General features: G+C 37.7%; 1 protein-coding gene across 6 annotated transcripts in view; it reads left to right on the forward strand.

Moving 5' to 3' along the window:
- EML1 (EMAP like 1) overlaps positions 1-15,439 on the forward strand; it is a 222,976-nt gene extending 207,537 nt beyond the window's left edge. For all 6 annotated transcript variants that reach the window (XM_032771562.2, XM_075065678.1, XM_032771565.2 and 3 more), the window contains 7 exons: positions 7,097-7,164; positions 8,749-8,837; positions 9,327-9,424; positions 9,534-9,621; positions 9,814-9,909; positions 13,437-13,567; positions 13,867-15,439. In XM_032771562.2, the coding sequence (XP_032627453.1) occupies positions 7,097-7,164; positions 8,749-8,837; positions 9,327-9,424; positions 9,534-9,621; positions 9,814-9,909; positions 13,437-13,567; positions 13,867-13,992 (696 nt within the window). In that variant the 3' untranslated portion in view covers positions 13,993-15,439. The remainder of the gene's footprint in view (positions 1-7,096; positions 7,165-8,748; positions 8,838-9,326; positions 9,425-9,533; positions 9,622-9,813; positions 9,910-13,436; positions 13,568-13,866) is intronic.
- Positions 15,440-16,630: the final 1,191 nt, after the last annotated feature.

Consider the following 16,630-nt stretch of genomic DNA (forward strand, 5'->3'; position numbering starts at 1 on the left):
TCACCCACTTGGTGTATAGAGAAAAAGTATGTTAGTATATTCTAGAATAAATTAGGAAACATTGGTTAATGTACAATACCCCTTTCCCCAAATCTTTCTACACTTTCAAAACATTACATTACATTCAGAGCTGTTCTCGTTTTGTCAATAAAACTAGGTATAATTTTATTCATGACAAAAACAAAACAAAAAGCTCCAAACCCATTAATATGACTTTTAATGGGATATCAGAGTTATGGAATTAAACTGTAAATTGCTGCAACTATGGTGGATGCATTCTTAAAAAATATTTAAGTCCATGATATTTTAAAACAACAAAACATGCTTATAGCAGTTGAGTGAAGTCTCACCACATGAATCATACATCTGAAATAACTTATGAGGCTAGTTTGTTGCAGCAAGTTTCTTGGTAGACAGTTAAGTAAAAAAAATAGCATCTCCCTCTAGTGTAATGCTAATCTAGTCCATTGCCTTGTCCTGAGATGTCTTTTCCATTATTAGAAGTTTCTTCCCGAGCTATTTCAGGATCCTCAGATATCACCGTGTACTCAGCAGAGTTTAATCAAAAGGTGATCACAGAGCCCTGTCGGTGTGTCTATGAGATTGCAATAAGGGAATGGCATAGGAACTTACCTCCCTAATTGAGATTACCAATATAACAGTTTGTGGATTCTCCAGATTCAGAATATTCTGACACCAATTTGCAGTGCTGTTTATATTGTTCAGTAGTTTAGAGCAAGAATATTGTTTCCTGTCAGTGCGTGCAAAAGGAGGTAAGCGAGGTACTGGCACACACATTTTGTTTCACAAGTATCCTGTTAGCCAGAACACAGTTCCATGGGGTAGTCCTGAGGGGGAGTCGTAGTTGGGTGCACCTGGCCCTACCTCCTTTGAAAAGGAAAAGCTATGAACTCTCAGCTAGCACGTGCTCGAGTGCAGTATGTGCAAATAAAAAGGAGACCCATATTCCCCGTGCTAGCTTGCGTGCATCGGCCGCGACACCCTCCCCTCTTAGCACCCATTCAGAGGCTAAGTATGAGGCTCCTGCAATACTACTGGATTTTTTAGTGAGGGAAGAGGGGAAAGTAAGCTCCCTTTCCCCCTCATACGCACCGACACAGCACTGGAAGGATCTTTCCCCTGTCTAGATCAAGGAGGTAAAAACTTTGATTAAAAATTCAGGGGATAAAGGCTACTTACTTTTCCGGTTGAAACCAAGTACAATAACGTTTCAGCATTGCATTAAAAAATCTTTCATTAGAACATGGCTTAGGGCAGGGCCCACTGCCTCTCTCCTCCCCTGCTCAGAATACTCCGTGCAAACTCGCCGGTAGCAAGTCCTAATAACACCAGTGGGTTAAGGGTGTTGGGAAAATCATGAAAGCTCACAAAGGGAAGAGGCCATGAGTTTCTCACAGCAAGAGACTACAACTCCCACTACTGCGATATCAACAGCCTTTGGATTTACAATTTAGATGGCTAGGGGGACAAAGCTCTTGGAAACATGAAGACAAGGCTTCATAACTAAATGACCTGCACTTACTTATATGCAGCAATAGTTCTAAGTAATACATATATTACATACATTAGCAGTTTAAACATCGTTTGTTATGATATTAACTCATATGTAACTAGGATCTAGGTATGTCTACATAAAATCAGGAGACGAATTTGCAAGCCAAAAGCGATTTGTAAACTGACAAGAAAAGAAGTAAAAGAACAAAAATGTTCACTCATCCTGACAGTAGTAGAATAAAGGATAAGTATCAGTTTGCAATCTCATTTCTCCTGTAATATCTAACCACAGAGAACAATACCCAGAAAACAAACCGGAAACTCCTTACTTTGTTCCCTCCAACAGCCAAGCTATTGGTTCTCTACGCACACGGCAACAGACAAAGACTTGCTATCTCTCTGCCCCTTGACTTTCCGGGGTTCTAATCAGCCAGTAAGAAGCAGGCCAAAGTAATAAATTATCTGCTGAAATATGGACTAACATTATCTATGCAGGATATGAACTTAGGCTTTTTCAGAAGTCAAATTTCATAACAAATGAATTTCAACTGCTAAGTGAACGTGGCAGAGCAGATGAGGAGTTATAAAACCACCAAATGAATGGCAAAATCACATGTAAAACAGCTGTTCTGAGCCGTTAGTTTCATTTTAGTAATGCTTAAATTATAAGGACCATATCATATTTACCACTTACCGAGTGATGTTTTATCCATAGATCTCAAAACACTTTATTATTATGGATATGTATCATTAGCCTCATTTTGAGGATGGGGAAAAACTGGGGCCCAGGAACTGTAAAATGTTCGGAAGATCTACAATTACAATGCAGTTCCCTGCGCTAATCACTGGACCACAGACCCTTCAAATATTCCGCATTTTCTGAAAATAATTAATAGGTTATTTTGAAACGGTCTGTTCCCATTGATCCCCTTGGCCTTGCACAAGCCACCTTCGTGGCAAGGTTCCCACGGTCTCGCTGCTGTCTCTGTGAAAGAAATACTTCCTATATTACTTTTAACCTGCCTGCTATTAATTTCTCTACTGGTGACTTTAGTGTCTTGTGTTATGCAAGGAGCTAGTATTAACGAACATTCCTATCTCCTTTCACATGAGACTAATTTTATGCCTGTAGACCTCAATTCATATCTCCCTTAGTCGTCTTTTTTCCAAAACTGAAATAGTACCAGTCTTATTACATCTCTTCTCATACGAAGCATTCCACTACTCTTATAAATTTCTTTTGTTGCCAATTATCCTATACCTTTCCACATATCCGAATCTACTTTCTTAGATGATGAGGCGACCACATCTGCAACAGTATTAAAGATTGTACTCCCCATACCATGGATTTAATTAGAAATAAAACATGACATTTTCCTGTCCTAATTATCTATCCCTTCTTAATCTATTCCGTAGCTATTCTGTTAGCATTTTTTTGACTCCCACTGCACGCTGAGTGATATTTTAGGCAAAAAAACTATCCACAATGACTCCAGATCTCATTAGGGGATAAGGCTGCCCGGTACAAAAAAGGTATCAGAAGTGCCGGAAATTAGGAACATACTACCCAGTATGAAAAAGACATGTGTGATGCAGGATTAGATGTTCCAGGAAATGTTCGCTTTCACTCATATCTGAAAATTGCAACATGAACTGTGCTGTGCGACTCTAATTGTGAGTCCCTGTTTAGACTGATAAGTGATGAAACCAACACTACAAATGCGGACAGAAAAGCAACTGTTATGTGTTCTAGTGATATTTGGTTGTCTCATAAAATGCTACCTCTACAGTATATGATACTATTCTAATGGCCTCATCCTTCAAGTAATCTATTACCACTTACTTATTGCGCAAGGTCCAGCGGCAGTCAGAACACCGAATTAGGAGTCTACTCCCCACCAAGATTTAACTTTGCAGGATCTGCATTCTTTACACGTACAATTTCATAAGAGATTCACATATCAGAGTTACATCGGAAAAATTCAGCGCAGAAAAAATGGCTAATGTTCATTAAAATTTATCTTACATATAAACTTCAAATATTGTAACTGCTATTTTGCTATACATAATCCTTATGTAAAAAAAAATGGTCGACCAGAGAGTGCAAGATGAATTAGGCCAAGGCCCCGAGTGTGCCTAACTGCCATGTATTGCTGCACATTATAGGCCCCTAGCCAGTAAACGAACTTGTAAGCATGTGGCCTTAAATTAAACACATAAGCAACCCCATTGTAATCAACATGGCTTCAATTATGGGTCAGACTTCAAGCGCTTATTCCCAATGGTAATGAAAACGTAGCAGCAGCCCACACACTAGTAGCATACCATTGTCTTCATATGGCGCATCTATTAGATGCGAGAGAAAATGCTCCACTGTACAGCGTGCCCCACTAACATAGCTTAAGGGTCCACAAAATTTGATCTGTGTGCGCCACAATAATATCATACATGCGTTAAGTGATTTGTAGGATTTAGGGCCTTAGAGACACTACTCAATGCATGGACATCACGGAACATTTGTGTAATGGGCAAGGGGATTCAGCAGGAGGAGGCATGGTTGTATAATAATCATATAAGCTGGTAAGCAAAACACAGGACTGAAACTGTGCATCTTCATGGCCGGGACACCAGTGTATAGTTTGTTCCCCATGTAAAGACCACGTGACCTACTTATACTCACCGATGTAATTTTGCCTGCCGACTAAGCCTAGACCACGCAACATGATCCTCGCAAAAGGACATTCTGTGTGGAAGCGACCCCCGTGTTCTAACTCGAAGGCTCTTTGCAGAAATGGGAGAAATAGGGAGATAGTGTCAATGAGATGTGTAAATTCACCTCTGCTGCTCTTATATCCTTATCATTTCCTCGACTAAAGCGAACCAGCCACTGAATAGTGGAAAGGTGTCCACTTTGTGACTCATGCACAATGTGTGGATCCAGTTGAATCTGGTTAAGTGAAACAAGAGTTACGGTAAAACAATCCGGGCAGATCTGTGTGAGAAATCCCAGAAACGTGCATATGTATCGTCTCTCTAGTCACTATCACATATGTCAGACATGTGCAGATGTGAGTCCGGAGAACAAGCCTTCTCTAGCATCCGAAATAACTATTGGTGCCTCAAACTGGCGCTTCAGCTATTTAGCTGCTGGGGAGGTCTATCTTTTACGAGGTCAGAAAACACCGAACTCTGAGTGAGACGATCCTGGCACTATGTGTCTATATTTTTTTAAATAAACAGAGGACATTAGATGAGTCATAAACTTAACTACCTGCCTTTCGGGATCCTTGCATACACTACATGACGCTATTATTAGGCTTTAAATTCAATCTTGCTTAAGGGCATATAACCAATTAGCGCCAGATTTATGCAGGATAAGAGGATGCCCCGTGAACACTGGGAACAATAGTGGTTGAAATCATCACAATTTGGGTATATTTGAGGTTACATGGTTAAGTGGCTAACATACATGAGACACAGATAATCATATTTAAGTATTCTTTAAGACAAATTACCATGGCACGTGAAATTTTCTGTTTAGACATAAGAGAACAGTTAAAAATATGAACATACAAATATACTGTTATAAATACGAACCACTCTTTCATTAGTTGTGTGTTTGTCTTATGTCGTCGTGAATATTCTTCGCCTCCTGTGAAGTCAGATACCTAACAAGACACACTCTATTAGGTGAACTCTCTGTGTCTTAAGAGGCAGCTCCAAAACATCTGCAGATATAATAGACTCCTCGTGTTCTGGCATCATAATATAAAAATAAGAGACCACATACCTATTTAATATGCAAAAAAAAAAAAAAAAAAAAAGTTACTGACTACATGGCGCATGGTTGCTGTTATGTGTCTTGCCTGGGCAGTAGGGAAAAAAATCTGGTCTTTGCAAAGTTCAGCTGTTGCGTTTTCCGAGAAGGAATGAGGACGACATACCCAGAACCACCCGCGACAATTGAGAACCCAGAATTCCAAGGCGCGGGAGACTCTGGATAGGATGCTACGGAATAGTACTAGCTACCCACAATGCAACGCTTCAGAAATCAACGCTAGCCTCGGACCATGGACGCACAACGCCGAATTACTGTGCCTAGTGTGGCCGCGTGAAATCGAATTTATAATATCAGTTTTATGAAACTGATTTTAGCTAATTCGATATTATCGCATAGTGTAGACGTGGCCTTAGAGACCTTATTTTGTAAGTCACTGGCTTCTTACCTGGAGTGGATAAATCTTTCATTTGATACTATGGCCTATTTGTGTTAGAAAGAACTATATAACAATGAATGTCTTTTAATACACTTGTTATTTTGGTTCACCAGCAGGTTGTTGTTGAGATTAAAATCTTTATTTAAACTCATGTTTTATGTAAGGGAGAATTTAAAAGCACAGAACTTGCTCATTTGTTTGGGTCATAGGAACCTTGGAAAATTGAGCACACTTGGGCTACTATAATGATTTGACTACATAAATATAGAAACAACAGATATTAGCTACCAATATCCATATGATTTTGTGAGTAAATTGCAAAAACATAGGTCTCTCTCTACCTCTTAAAAGTAAGCAGAAGCTCCCTTAGAACCAGCGACCACAGGCAAGGCAATTACAAATTGATAAACCTGTTAGCAGGTCTGTCATACTCACTCCACTATGAGCAAGGACTAGAATATAAAAATATGAATAAATTATGCGGGTTTTTTGCTGTACTATTATTTTATTCCCTGTTTAGCTCTTTCATATACATGTTGATTTTGACATGCCATGACAAAAATCTGCCAAAAAATTTAGCTATTGATGCTTGAGTTTTCTTCTGTAATCTACAGAATTCTACAGCTCATTCTTTGTAGATTGTGACATAAAGCTAGTAAGCCACTAGTAACTTTTCATATTTTTCAGATGTTATAATGGCAGTTGAAACATTATTGTTCTCCAGATACATCAGTAACAACATAGTATCAAATATGCTTAAACATTTATGCAAATAAAAATGGCGTAATATCAGACATCAAAGTGAGAGACCCACGTTCATTATAAACTTCCACTGACTTGTAACTGGCAGAATATTGCAAAGATACCTTCTGCGTTGTTAGAGGTAAAGTCAGGCCCTGCCACTACAGCACTCCATGCCATGTGAAATATGCAGCAGTAAAATCAACTGCTTGCTCAACCGTCAGGTAGTAAACAACTGCCATCTACTGATTAGACATTTATATAACTAAATTAGAACTGAGTGAATAATTTATTATGTTAATTTTACCTATTTCCCCTTTGGGGATTTATCCAGAAGCAGCTTTTTCTCAGTATTTTTTTTGCTTGAAATTATTTGCCCAATACATCTTAGGTTAGACTGTGCACAAAGGAAAACAATGTAGCACTGAATATAGGAAACAGTGTGTTAGGTAATTTTTAGTGGATTTCAAAACATACTTGTTTTTCCTCAAATATAAAAAGGGACGTTTATTCTAAAAAAAAGAATGAGGAGGCTTAGTTTGTTACTGAGTAAGCAATTTTAATTGTGTTTTTATTATTACTGTCTCTTGGTATAAATATATACTTCCTTTGAAACGTTATAGGATCCAGCACAGTCTTCTGGTTTTCATCCTTCAGGGTCTGTTGTTGCAATAGGAACGCTAACTGGAAGGTAAGAAGAACAAAAGCGCAGGTATCAATCAACAGTGGGTATCTGTCCATCCCACCAAATCAAAGTTGATATTCTTGTTTCTCCAATGAATAGGGCCAAATTCTACCCTCTGATGCCTCTGCTCACCTCCTGTTGACTTCAACAGGAGCTAAAGGTATTGGTGGTGGTGTTTATTATTATTGTATTGCTATAGCACCTAACAACCTTAGTTCAGGACCCCATTGTGTTTGACACCATACAAACACAGATCAAGAAAGATTATCTCTTCCCCAAAGAGCTTACAATCTAAGTATAAGACATGAGGCAGCAGATGGATACAGTCAGATGGATGCAGGAGTCCAGGAAACAATGAGGTAGCACTGGTAGGCATGAAAAGCAGTGGTGGCAGTGCACCAGCAGCCTAACCTTTCTCAGGGGTTTGATGTTGATGTTGATGATGTAGGCATAACAGCTAATGAGAGTTTTAAGGAGGGTTCTGAAGGATGTATATGGGGAGCTTCTCCTCTCAAATGTGAGGGAGAGCACAGGAGAAGACAAAAGGTGTTTGCTTGAAAATTTAACATGTTGTTTTATTATCTTTACCATAGCAATGTCCAGAGCCCCCAACCAAATTTTGGTCAAAGCCCCATTGTGCTAGGCACTGTACAAGCACGTAGATAGTAAAGAGACAGTTTCTGCCAGGAGAGCTTAAAACTGAAATAGATGAGAGAAATAAGAAGTACTACCTCCATTGTATATAGGGAAAGGTGGCCCAAAATCGCATAGGGAGTCAGTGGTGGAGCCTTGATTTGAACCCTGAACTCTAAAGTGCCTTAAGTACAAAACCCTCCTTTCCTTCAAGGGTACCTGAGGGCAGAATTTTATTCCTAATATTTAAAATATTTGCACTTCATTCTAAAATACCTTTTTATTTGATGACGTGGTTTTAGTAAGTATTGAAGCAAAATTTATTTGGTTCTATGTTTCCCTTAATATCTAAGTAAAAGTAAGATGCTTTGGGAGCAGTCTTTATTTTTGATACTTAATAAACTGAAATCAGCATTAAAATGCAGCTTTTCAAACAATGTTTAACAAAGCCCCAATCCACCTCACAGGAGATTTATGATGATCTAATTTGTATTTATCTAATACATAGTGGGCCTGATTCTTAGAAACACTAAGCCACCTTTACACTTCTCTGTCCTTTAAAGTAGATATAAATGTAATTAAAGTATATTTAATTAAATTAAATGTCTGAACACTGTAAAAGGGCCTTAAAGAATGTGGTCCAATATACACAAGATACACAGAAGTATACATCAATCATACTTGCATATAACCAATGACAATTTGTAAAATGAAAATAAAATGTGAATGCAGACATCTGGCTCAATATTTGATTGATATTCTGTTTATCTACTGTTGAAAATGTTACTTTCAGTTGGCTAGAAGTAACGCAGACAATGTCCCCTTCCTATTATTTTCCTTTTAGTGCAAAACATATGGAAGACTGCTATTTTGACATAATGAACAGTTGATTAAAGCTGCTGTAGATTTGCATTCCTTACTGAGCAATTTATTGGCCTTTTTCTGTGTTTACAACAGGTGGTTTGTGTTTGACACAGAAACAAAAGATTTGGTCACTGTACACACAGATGGAAATGAACAGCTGTCTGTAATGCGTTATTCACCAGGTTTGACACACTCTACTTACTGGTTAAAAAAAGAAGTGATTGTATGCAATATAAAGTTTATTTTTTAAATTCCCCACATATATTTAAATTGGGAATAGATACATGAGTTGAAATCCTACCTCCATTGAGTCAATGGAGCCAGGATTTTACCCAGAGGCTTTAACTCTAATTTCCTGTTGTTTGCCCCTTCAGATTTTGATTTTTAGCAGAAATCAGCTCTCTTGCTTAGATGTGCATGTTGTGCCATGTTCAGGTTGGCTTTTTTCTCAGTTTCCTTATGAGGTTTAACTTCAGTATTTGCTATATAAAGCTGCTGTTTTATTTGCAGTGAAACATATTCCATCAAACAGTGAGAAGAAGAAAATTCTGGGTTTTTTACTTCATTAATAAAAGTTTTAAGAACAATTCCCATTGTCCATGACACACTAGAACTTCATAGATTTGTTTAATTCTTTCTTGTGGATATAATTATAATTCACTTTTTTATAGATGGAAACTTCTTGGCAATAGGTTCCCATGACAACAGTATCTATATATATGGTGTTAATGAAAATGGGAGAAAATATAATAGAATTGGCAAATGCTCAGTAAGTGACTTCCTTACTACTTATTTACTAATAACAAATAAGCATGTATACTTTATAGTATATATTATGCTATGTTAGTGGAATTAATACAATACACTTCTCTTCATAGGGTCATTCCAGCTTCATTACTCACTTGGACTGGTCTGTTAATTCACAGTACCTTGTGTCCAATTCAGGGGACTATGAAATCTTATACTGTGAGTAACAAATAGTTTTCTGTGCTTTGTGCAAAGTTGATTCTAGGATACCTAATGAATTTTTAATTAAGATAAGAACATATAATCGCTAGGCTGGAACATATATTTTAATTAGTTGCTACTTTTTAGCTTAAATCAACTCTTGTGCAGCTTAAAAACTGAAAATGTCATCATTTGTTTCTCCTTCTGTAGGGATCCCCTCTTCTTGTAAACAAGTAGTGAGTGTTGAGACTACTAGAGATATAGAATGGGTTACCTACAGCTGTACTTTAGGATTCCATGTTTTTGGTAAGTTTTTTTTCCCCTCCCTCTCACAAACTTACGATTCTTTGCTTTTCCAGTTAGCTAACATTCAGACTGTCATCTTTATTTGAAACATTACTATTCAGATTTCAAAGTGCAAATATAAAACTTCTATTGCACAATTTTTATCACTATCTGTCCTCTTATTTTGATCCAGGAGACCTCTGATTTAATATTCTTGGTAGCTTCAGATAAAATTATTAATTTCAACACAAGTGAAAACCAATCACAGCTGCCTGCTATGAGAAATTACAATTGTTTTTAGAAAGCATGTTTTACAATTAGAGAATTTTCATTTATGTATTTGTATTCCTTCAGCACAAAAGACCCTATTCAGGATCAAGTTCCATTGAGCTAGGGGCTGTACAAACAGTGTACAATCCAGTCCCATTGCACACGGTTCTGTTCAAACCGTGACAGTCCCTGCCCCAAAGAGCTGGTAGTGTAAATTGAGATATTCATAAGAAGTGAGTGAAATGAACAAAAAGAAAGAGAAAGGAAAAGGAGGACAAATTCAATAAAAATAAGATGTTCCAATTCCAGATGGTTTTGGTTTCTTTCATTGATTTGGGGGTTGTAATATTTTTTTTACATATAAACAAAATAATCCCCTGTGATCAACCATCATTAGTGGTTGACTGCTTTCTTGTAGGCCTCAAAGCACAGGTTTGTTTTGAGGAGGGATTTGAACGAGAAGAAGGTACTTGCCTTACAGATTAATTCAGGGAGGGCATTCTGTGTATAAAGGGCAGCGCAGAAGAAGTCATTGAGATGATCGTGGTAGAATTCGATAAATGAAGACTGTTATCATTGGAGCTGAGGAAGTGGTAGAATAACACAGTAAGAGACAAGTGTGTACAAACAGGAGGGGTAAAGCGGTGAAGGGTCTTAAAAGGTGAGGACAAGATACTGAACTGGGTATGATGAAACAGGAAACCAGTGCAAAGATTTAAAAAAAAAACAAGTGATGTGGTCAGAGCAATAGGCAAGAAAGATTATCCTAACAGCCATGTTTGGAGTGGAACAGAGAGAGTAACATGTTGGAGAGACCCAGAAAAGGGATTAGATTGCAGCCAAGGGCCTGAACTAGAGTTTTCCAATAGTGACAGAAAGAAAATGTTAAATTTTGGAAACATTATGGAAGAAGTGGCTAGGTTTAGATATGGATTTGACATGCAGGTCTAGAGAGATGACAGAATCAAAGATTACTGGCTGCATATTACTCTGAGACGACAAAATTCTTCTCTGTGCATGGACAGCCTCTACTGAATTGTTAATGTATTTCAACTTCTTAGGGCTAGGCTTTGAGAGTCCCTGACACTTTTAGTGTTTTAGGCCCAGATTTTTAAAGCTAGTTAGGTATTGCTGCACTCAGCATTGCAACACCTAACTGATTTAGGAGCCTAAATTGCATTTTCAACTGTTGATGAAATGTAGACTAAGTGCCTAAATCCTTTTTGAAAATGAGATTGAAGCTCCTATACCAGTTAGGTGTTGCGTTGCTGAGTGCAACAATGGTTAAATAGCTTTAAAAATCTGAGCCTCGGTGCTTAGCTTCAAAGGCTCTGAAACGATGCATATTTTAAAATAAGGATTCTCTAGTGTAAGTAATAGTTTGTATGTATCAGATTTGTAAAATGCATCTGCTGTCTTTTTCATGTATCTAAAGAAATGATCACAGTGGTCCCATCCCTGCCCCCCTTAATTTCACTGGTTCCCAGTTCACTTCAGGATTCGATTCAAAACTGCCATCTTTGGTTTTTATAGTGTAGTCCCTCCATTAACTCCAGCCTGTCTTACAGACTCTCCTCCCCTCTCAGCTAGCTCTCTACCTTCATATAGTTTTGACTCTCTTGGTGCAAAAGCCTTCTCTCTGTCTGCACTAGTATCTAGAACAGCTTTTCTCTACCTCTTAAACTTAGGCCTGGTCTACACTAAGGAGGGATCGATCGAAGATACGCAACTTCAGCTAAGAGAATAGCATAGCTGAAGTCGACGTATCTTAGATCGACTTACCTCCCGTTCTCACGGCACGGGATTGACAGCTGCAGCTACCCCATCAACTCTACTTCCGCCTCTCGCCCTGGTGGAGTTCCGGAGTTGAAGGGGAATACGTCCGGGGATCAATTTATCACGTCTAGATGAGATACGATAAATCGATCCCTGATAGATCGATCACTACCTGCCAATCCGGTGGGTAGTGTGGACATACCCTTAATTTCTTTAACCTCATTCATAATTTTATCCCAGAGAAAGTATATTTATCTTTCCTTTGCACATCCCTCTTTATTTATTTTTATACATCTGGATCATGCAAAGGGATATTCCTGCACAGAGTTCCATTAAAGTCAGTTGAATTTGGGGATTCAGTAGTTTCCTTTCTTATTATATTGTTTACAGTAATCCTTTAAACTGTTTTGGGGGAGTTTGTATAAAAGATGCTATATAGAATAAAATTATACCAGTGTTTAAAAACATGAAACCACTTCTTTTCTGTATTTCTGAAGTTATTACAGATTTATAAATGTGGGAGGAGGGGAGGAATTGCTCCTAACTCCAAACACTGAATGTCATAATAATTTAATACTCAACAAAACAAAAAACCACACCTGACTACAACATTGGACTCTCTCAAATGATTAAACAACCTCTGTGCTGAATGGGGGAGTCGATCAAATCTAAAATACAAAAAAACATTAAAAAACTTAAGCAGCAAATAGCTATACATAATGCGATCTAAAAAGAAAATTTAAGGTTCCATAATGTGTTCTATCATTTTTTTTACAGCACATGAAAGCATGCAGGGGCTTTACAGACCAAACACAAAAACTTCCCCTAAAGAGCTTACCATCTAATTTTAGAGGTGACACAATATGTGAGACCAACAAGCAGTAGGGGACTGGGATGAGGAAGAAGGGTTATCGTAACAAAAGCATGTCATAATTCAGTTATAACAAGTTCATAGCTTCTTGATCATTCATTAGTCACTTTATTGTTATTTTTAACGGTATAATTCTTGTAAACACCACAAGTGGGGTTTTAGGATAGATTTGAGTGAGGAGAACCTGGTGGTTGTACCTTTTTAATAAGCCTCCTACCTACAAGAAGTCATTCATTATCTGTAAATTATGGAAAAGGGAAGGAGAAAAGCAGTAGTTTAAAATTGTACCTCCAGTTGTTGGCTCTTATGTACACATGTATTATGATATAATACCTGAAGACTCACAGCTGAGGCACAATTCAGCAAAACACTGCTTACACCCTCCTTGTTAAGCAAAGGACGTATGCATTGCTTCATTTACATTCAGATTTTGGGTCTTCTGCACATTTTTAAAGTCAATTATTTGGTCTTCTGAGTCATGGCCTGAATCACTAGTAATTTTGAGGGATTTGGAGGTTGGTTGTTTTTAAACAGGTGGCCTCTTCATTAATGTCATGACAATAAAATGCAGCTAATATTTCTGTTCTGTATCTGTAGCAGAAATATTAAAGTAGTCACTACATGTTTTCAGGTGTATGGCCAGAAGGTTCAGATGGAACAGACATCAATGCTGTCTGTCGATCACATGAGAGAAAACTGCTGTCAACAGGGGATGATTTTGGCAAAGTACATCTCTTCTCTTATCCATGTTCACAATTTAGGGTAAGTTATTTACTTCGTTAGAGTACAATCTTGCAAACCTTCATGAACATGGGAAATTTTATTCCTCTGCTGAGTGTCAAAAAACCCAAAATTAAATCAACAGGACTACTTATATGCGTAAGTGTGGATTGGCACTTTAATATAAAAGTCTGCATTTTAAAATAGTCTGACTTCATTAATAGAAATAAGGTGACAATTTTATTTCATTGTCGTTTGAATGCTATACATAATTAAATATTTGTTATGGTAATGTATATTATTTATCTGCAGTAATAACATCCTGTATTGCTATTTTCCAGGCTCCAAGCCATGTGTATGGTGGACATAGTAGTCATGTAACTAATGTAGATTTTCTGTGTGAAGACACCCATCTCATCTCCACGGGTGGAAAAGATACAAGTATTATGCAGTGGCGAGTCATTTAGAGGACACATCGGTGTGAACACACACAGTCATGACATGACCATGCACAGAAGTTCTGTACAAACTGTATATTTAAAACTTAAACAGTACATTTGCAGTTTAGCCTGGTCACTGTGATTCTGTTTAAAAATTCTTACAGACCTCAGGAAAATTAAGCCCTGTGCTGGTTATCTTACTCAGTTTATTGATTCATTAAGTATCACTCCTAAAGAATGAGCTATATTTTTTCTTTTGTTGTACAATATATGCAGCAGTACAAGTTTAATATAAAAACGTGGCTTGAAAGTTTTCAATACAGTGATATCAGCAGAACTGGTAACTCGTAACTGTTTTCTACAAACTCTAATAAAATGGTCACAAAAATGCCTTTTTCAGAAAATTGTGTATACACACTTAATTGTCTCACTGTCTCCACTTTGTACTGTATTACCTACCTATTTAGAAAAATCTATGGCAACACTGAGATACTGAATTGTTTCTCGTGGATGGTGATGAATTCATACTAAAGGAATAAACCTAGCTAGAAGACACACAATAATTAACATGTTAGATATGAAAATGTGAATGTTAGAATTCAGTAATTTGCATTTTCTTTGGGAATAACAAATCTTTAAATTCCACCAGTGAGGAGCTCTATTCTCTTTCAAATCAGCAGGTTATACTCCAATTTAACTTGAATATCTCAAAAGGGTTTACAGACGTTTATCTAGTTCAAGTATTCCATATAAGCTTAAATTAACAACATCTTTTTTACTTGTATATGAACAACTTGTTATCAAAAAAAAAAGCAAAACTTGACCACATCCCCGCTATTGGTTAATATATGTAACTAATATGTATATTAATCAGCATGATGCTATATTGTACATGTATAAGATTTTAGCAGTTCATTATAAATAGTAAGGCAATCTAGGCTTTACTTTTTTATGCTTATGGATATTGTATATTTGTATTTTAAGACCAATTAGACCAAGTCTAAAGATATCTTTTTAAATGTACGATAAACCTGTAGAGGGAAAAGGAAGTATTGGAAGCCTACATGAAATATTAATGTGTAACTTCTGGCCCCTCTGTTTTGTGCATGGATGGATATTTATAGTATGACATAAGATTGTGTTTTGCAATGAAGTAATAGTGGAGGCGGTATAAAATGGTTAAGAAGGCCTTATCAATTTTGATTGTGAAACAGATTGAAATTTATTGTTTACCTTGAGGAATGTATCTAAAGAATTTAAAAGAGCAGAGTAATAAGCAGACTTTGAAAGTTAATATTAAAGTTTTGCTTGTAATGGACAGTAAACATTTTAATTCTCTGAACTCTAAAACACTGGTTGTTTGTTTAGAGTGGTTAAATGAAATGGAATCAATGAATTTTGAAACCTTTTTTATTACATCTCCAGCCTGCTATACTGAAAGTGCAGGACAATAATAAATCATGTATTAAAGTGCTTTGTTTTGATGTATCCTTCCTGTGCAGTTTAACACAAATTCATTTCTACATTAAAGCTTTACTGTGATCTGCTTTCACTTAATAGGATAAATTTTTAAATTCCAAACCACATGAGAAAGGATTGTTGGGGAATGAAATCTGAGTTTTTGTCTATATAATTATTTGCATACCTATAGATGAGGGATTAGCAACCTTTGGCATGCAGCTCACCAGGGTAAGCAGGGCCGGGCTGGTTTGTTTACCTGCTGCATCCGCAGGTTCAGCTGATCGCGGCTCTCACTGGCTGTGGTTCCCCGTTCCAGGCGCGGGAGGTGGCGCAGGCCGAGGGATATGCTGGCCGCTGCTTCCCGCCGCCCCCATTGGCCTGGGACAGCGAACCACAGCCACTGGGAGCTGCAATTGGCTGAATGTGGCAGGTAAACAAACTGGCCTGGCCCGCCAGAGTGCTTACCCTGGTGTGCTGCGTGACAAAGGTTGCCGATCCCTGCCATAGAGGATGCTTGTGAAGATTTGACCAATAGTTTGTTCATATAGGGTGAAAGTCAAGAGGACCAGGATTTCAACCTACAAGTTTATTTATTGATTCTAACTCTTTAATACAACAAAACATTTCCCAGCTGACTTGGGCTTGCAGGGCTATTTAATTGTGAGATGGGAGAGTCTGAGAGCTCGGGCTGCAGCCCGAGCTGGAATGTCTACACTGCAATTAAACAGCCCTTTAGCCCGAGCTCTGCAAGAATCAGCTGGCTCAGGCCATATGCAGGTGTCTAATTGCAGTGTAGACATATCCTTAGAGTCCATTGAAAATCTCAGCTCTAGATGTCAGTTTTCAGCAGAAGTGTTTGTTAGCCTGAAGCACTTAGGGCCTGATTTTCAGAAGAGCTCCCTCACATTTAGGCACTGTTAGAAGTAGCCATATTTTCGGTGGGAACTGTTGGGGGCTGAGCAATTTTGAAAATCTAGCCACTGATTTAGGTACCTAACAGAGCTGAACTTTTTTTGAAAATATGTCTCTTACAGGTTTATCTAGAATAAAATATATAGTCATTCCAGGAGGAAACAACCCCTATTGTTCTGTGGGGTTTAACTATCAGGACTACACAAGCTGCATTGTTCCAGGTTTCAGACTGTTGGCTGAAGGAGTCCCCGCCAGGCTGTTGGACATTATTGTTAGATGGCAGAATTAAAAT

This window comes from Chelonoidis abingdonii, chromosome 4 (genome assembly GCF_003597395.2).
Source record: "Chelonoidis abingdonii isolate Lonesome George chromosome 4, CheloAbing_2.0, whole genome shotgun sequence".
Lineage (NCBI taxonomy): Eukaryota > Metazoa > Chordata > Testudines > Testudinidae > Chelonoidis > Chelonoidis abingdonii.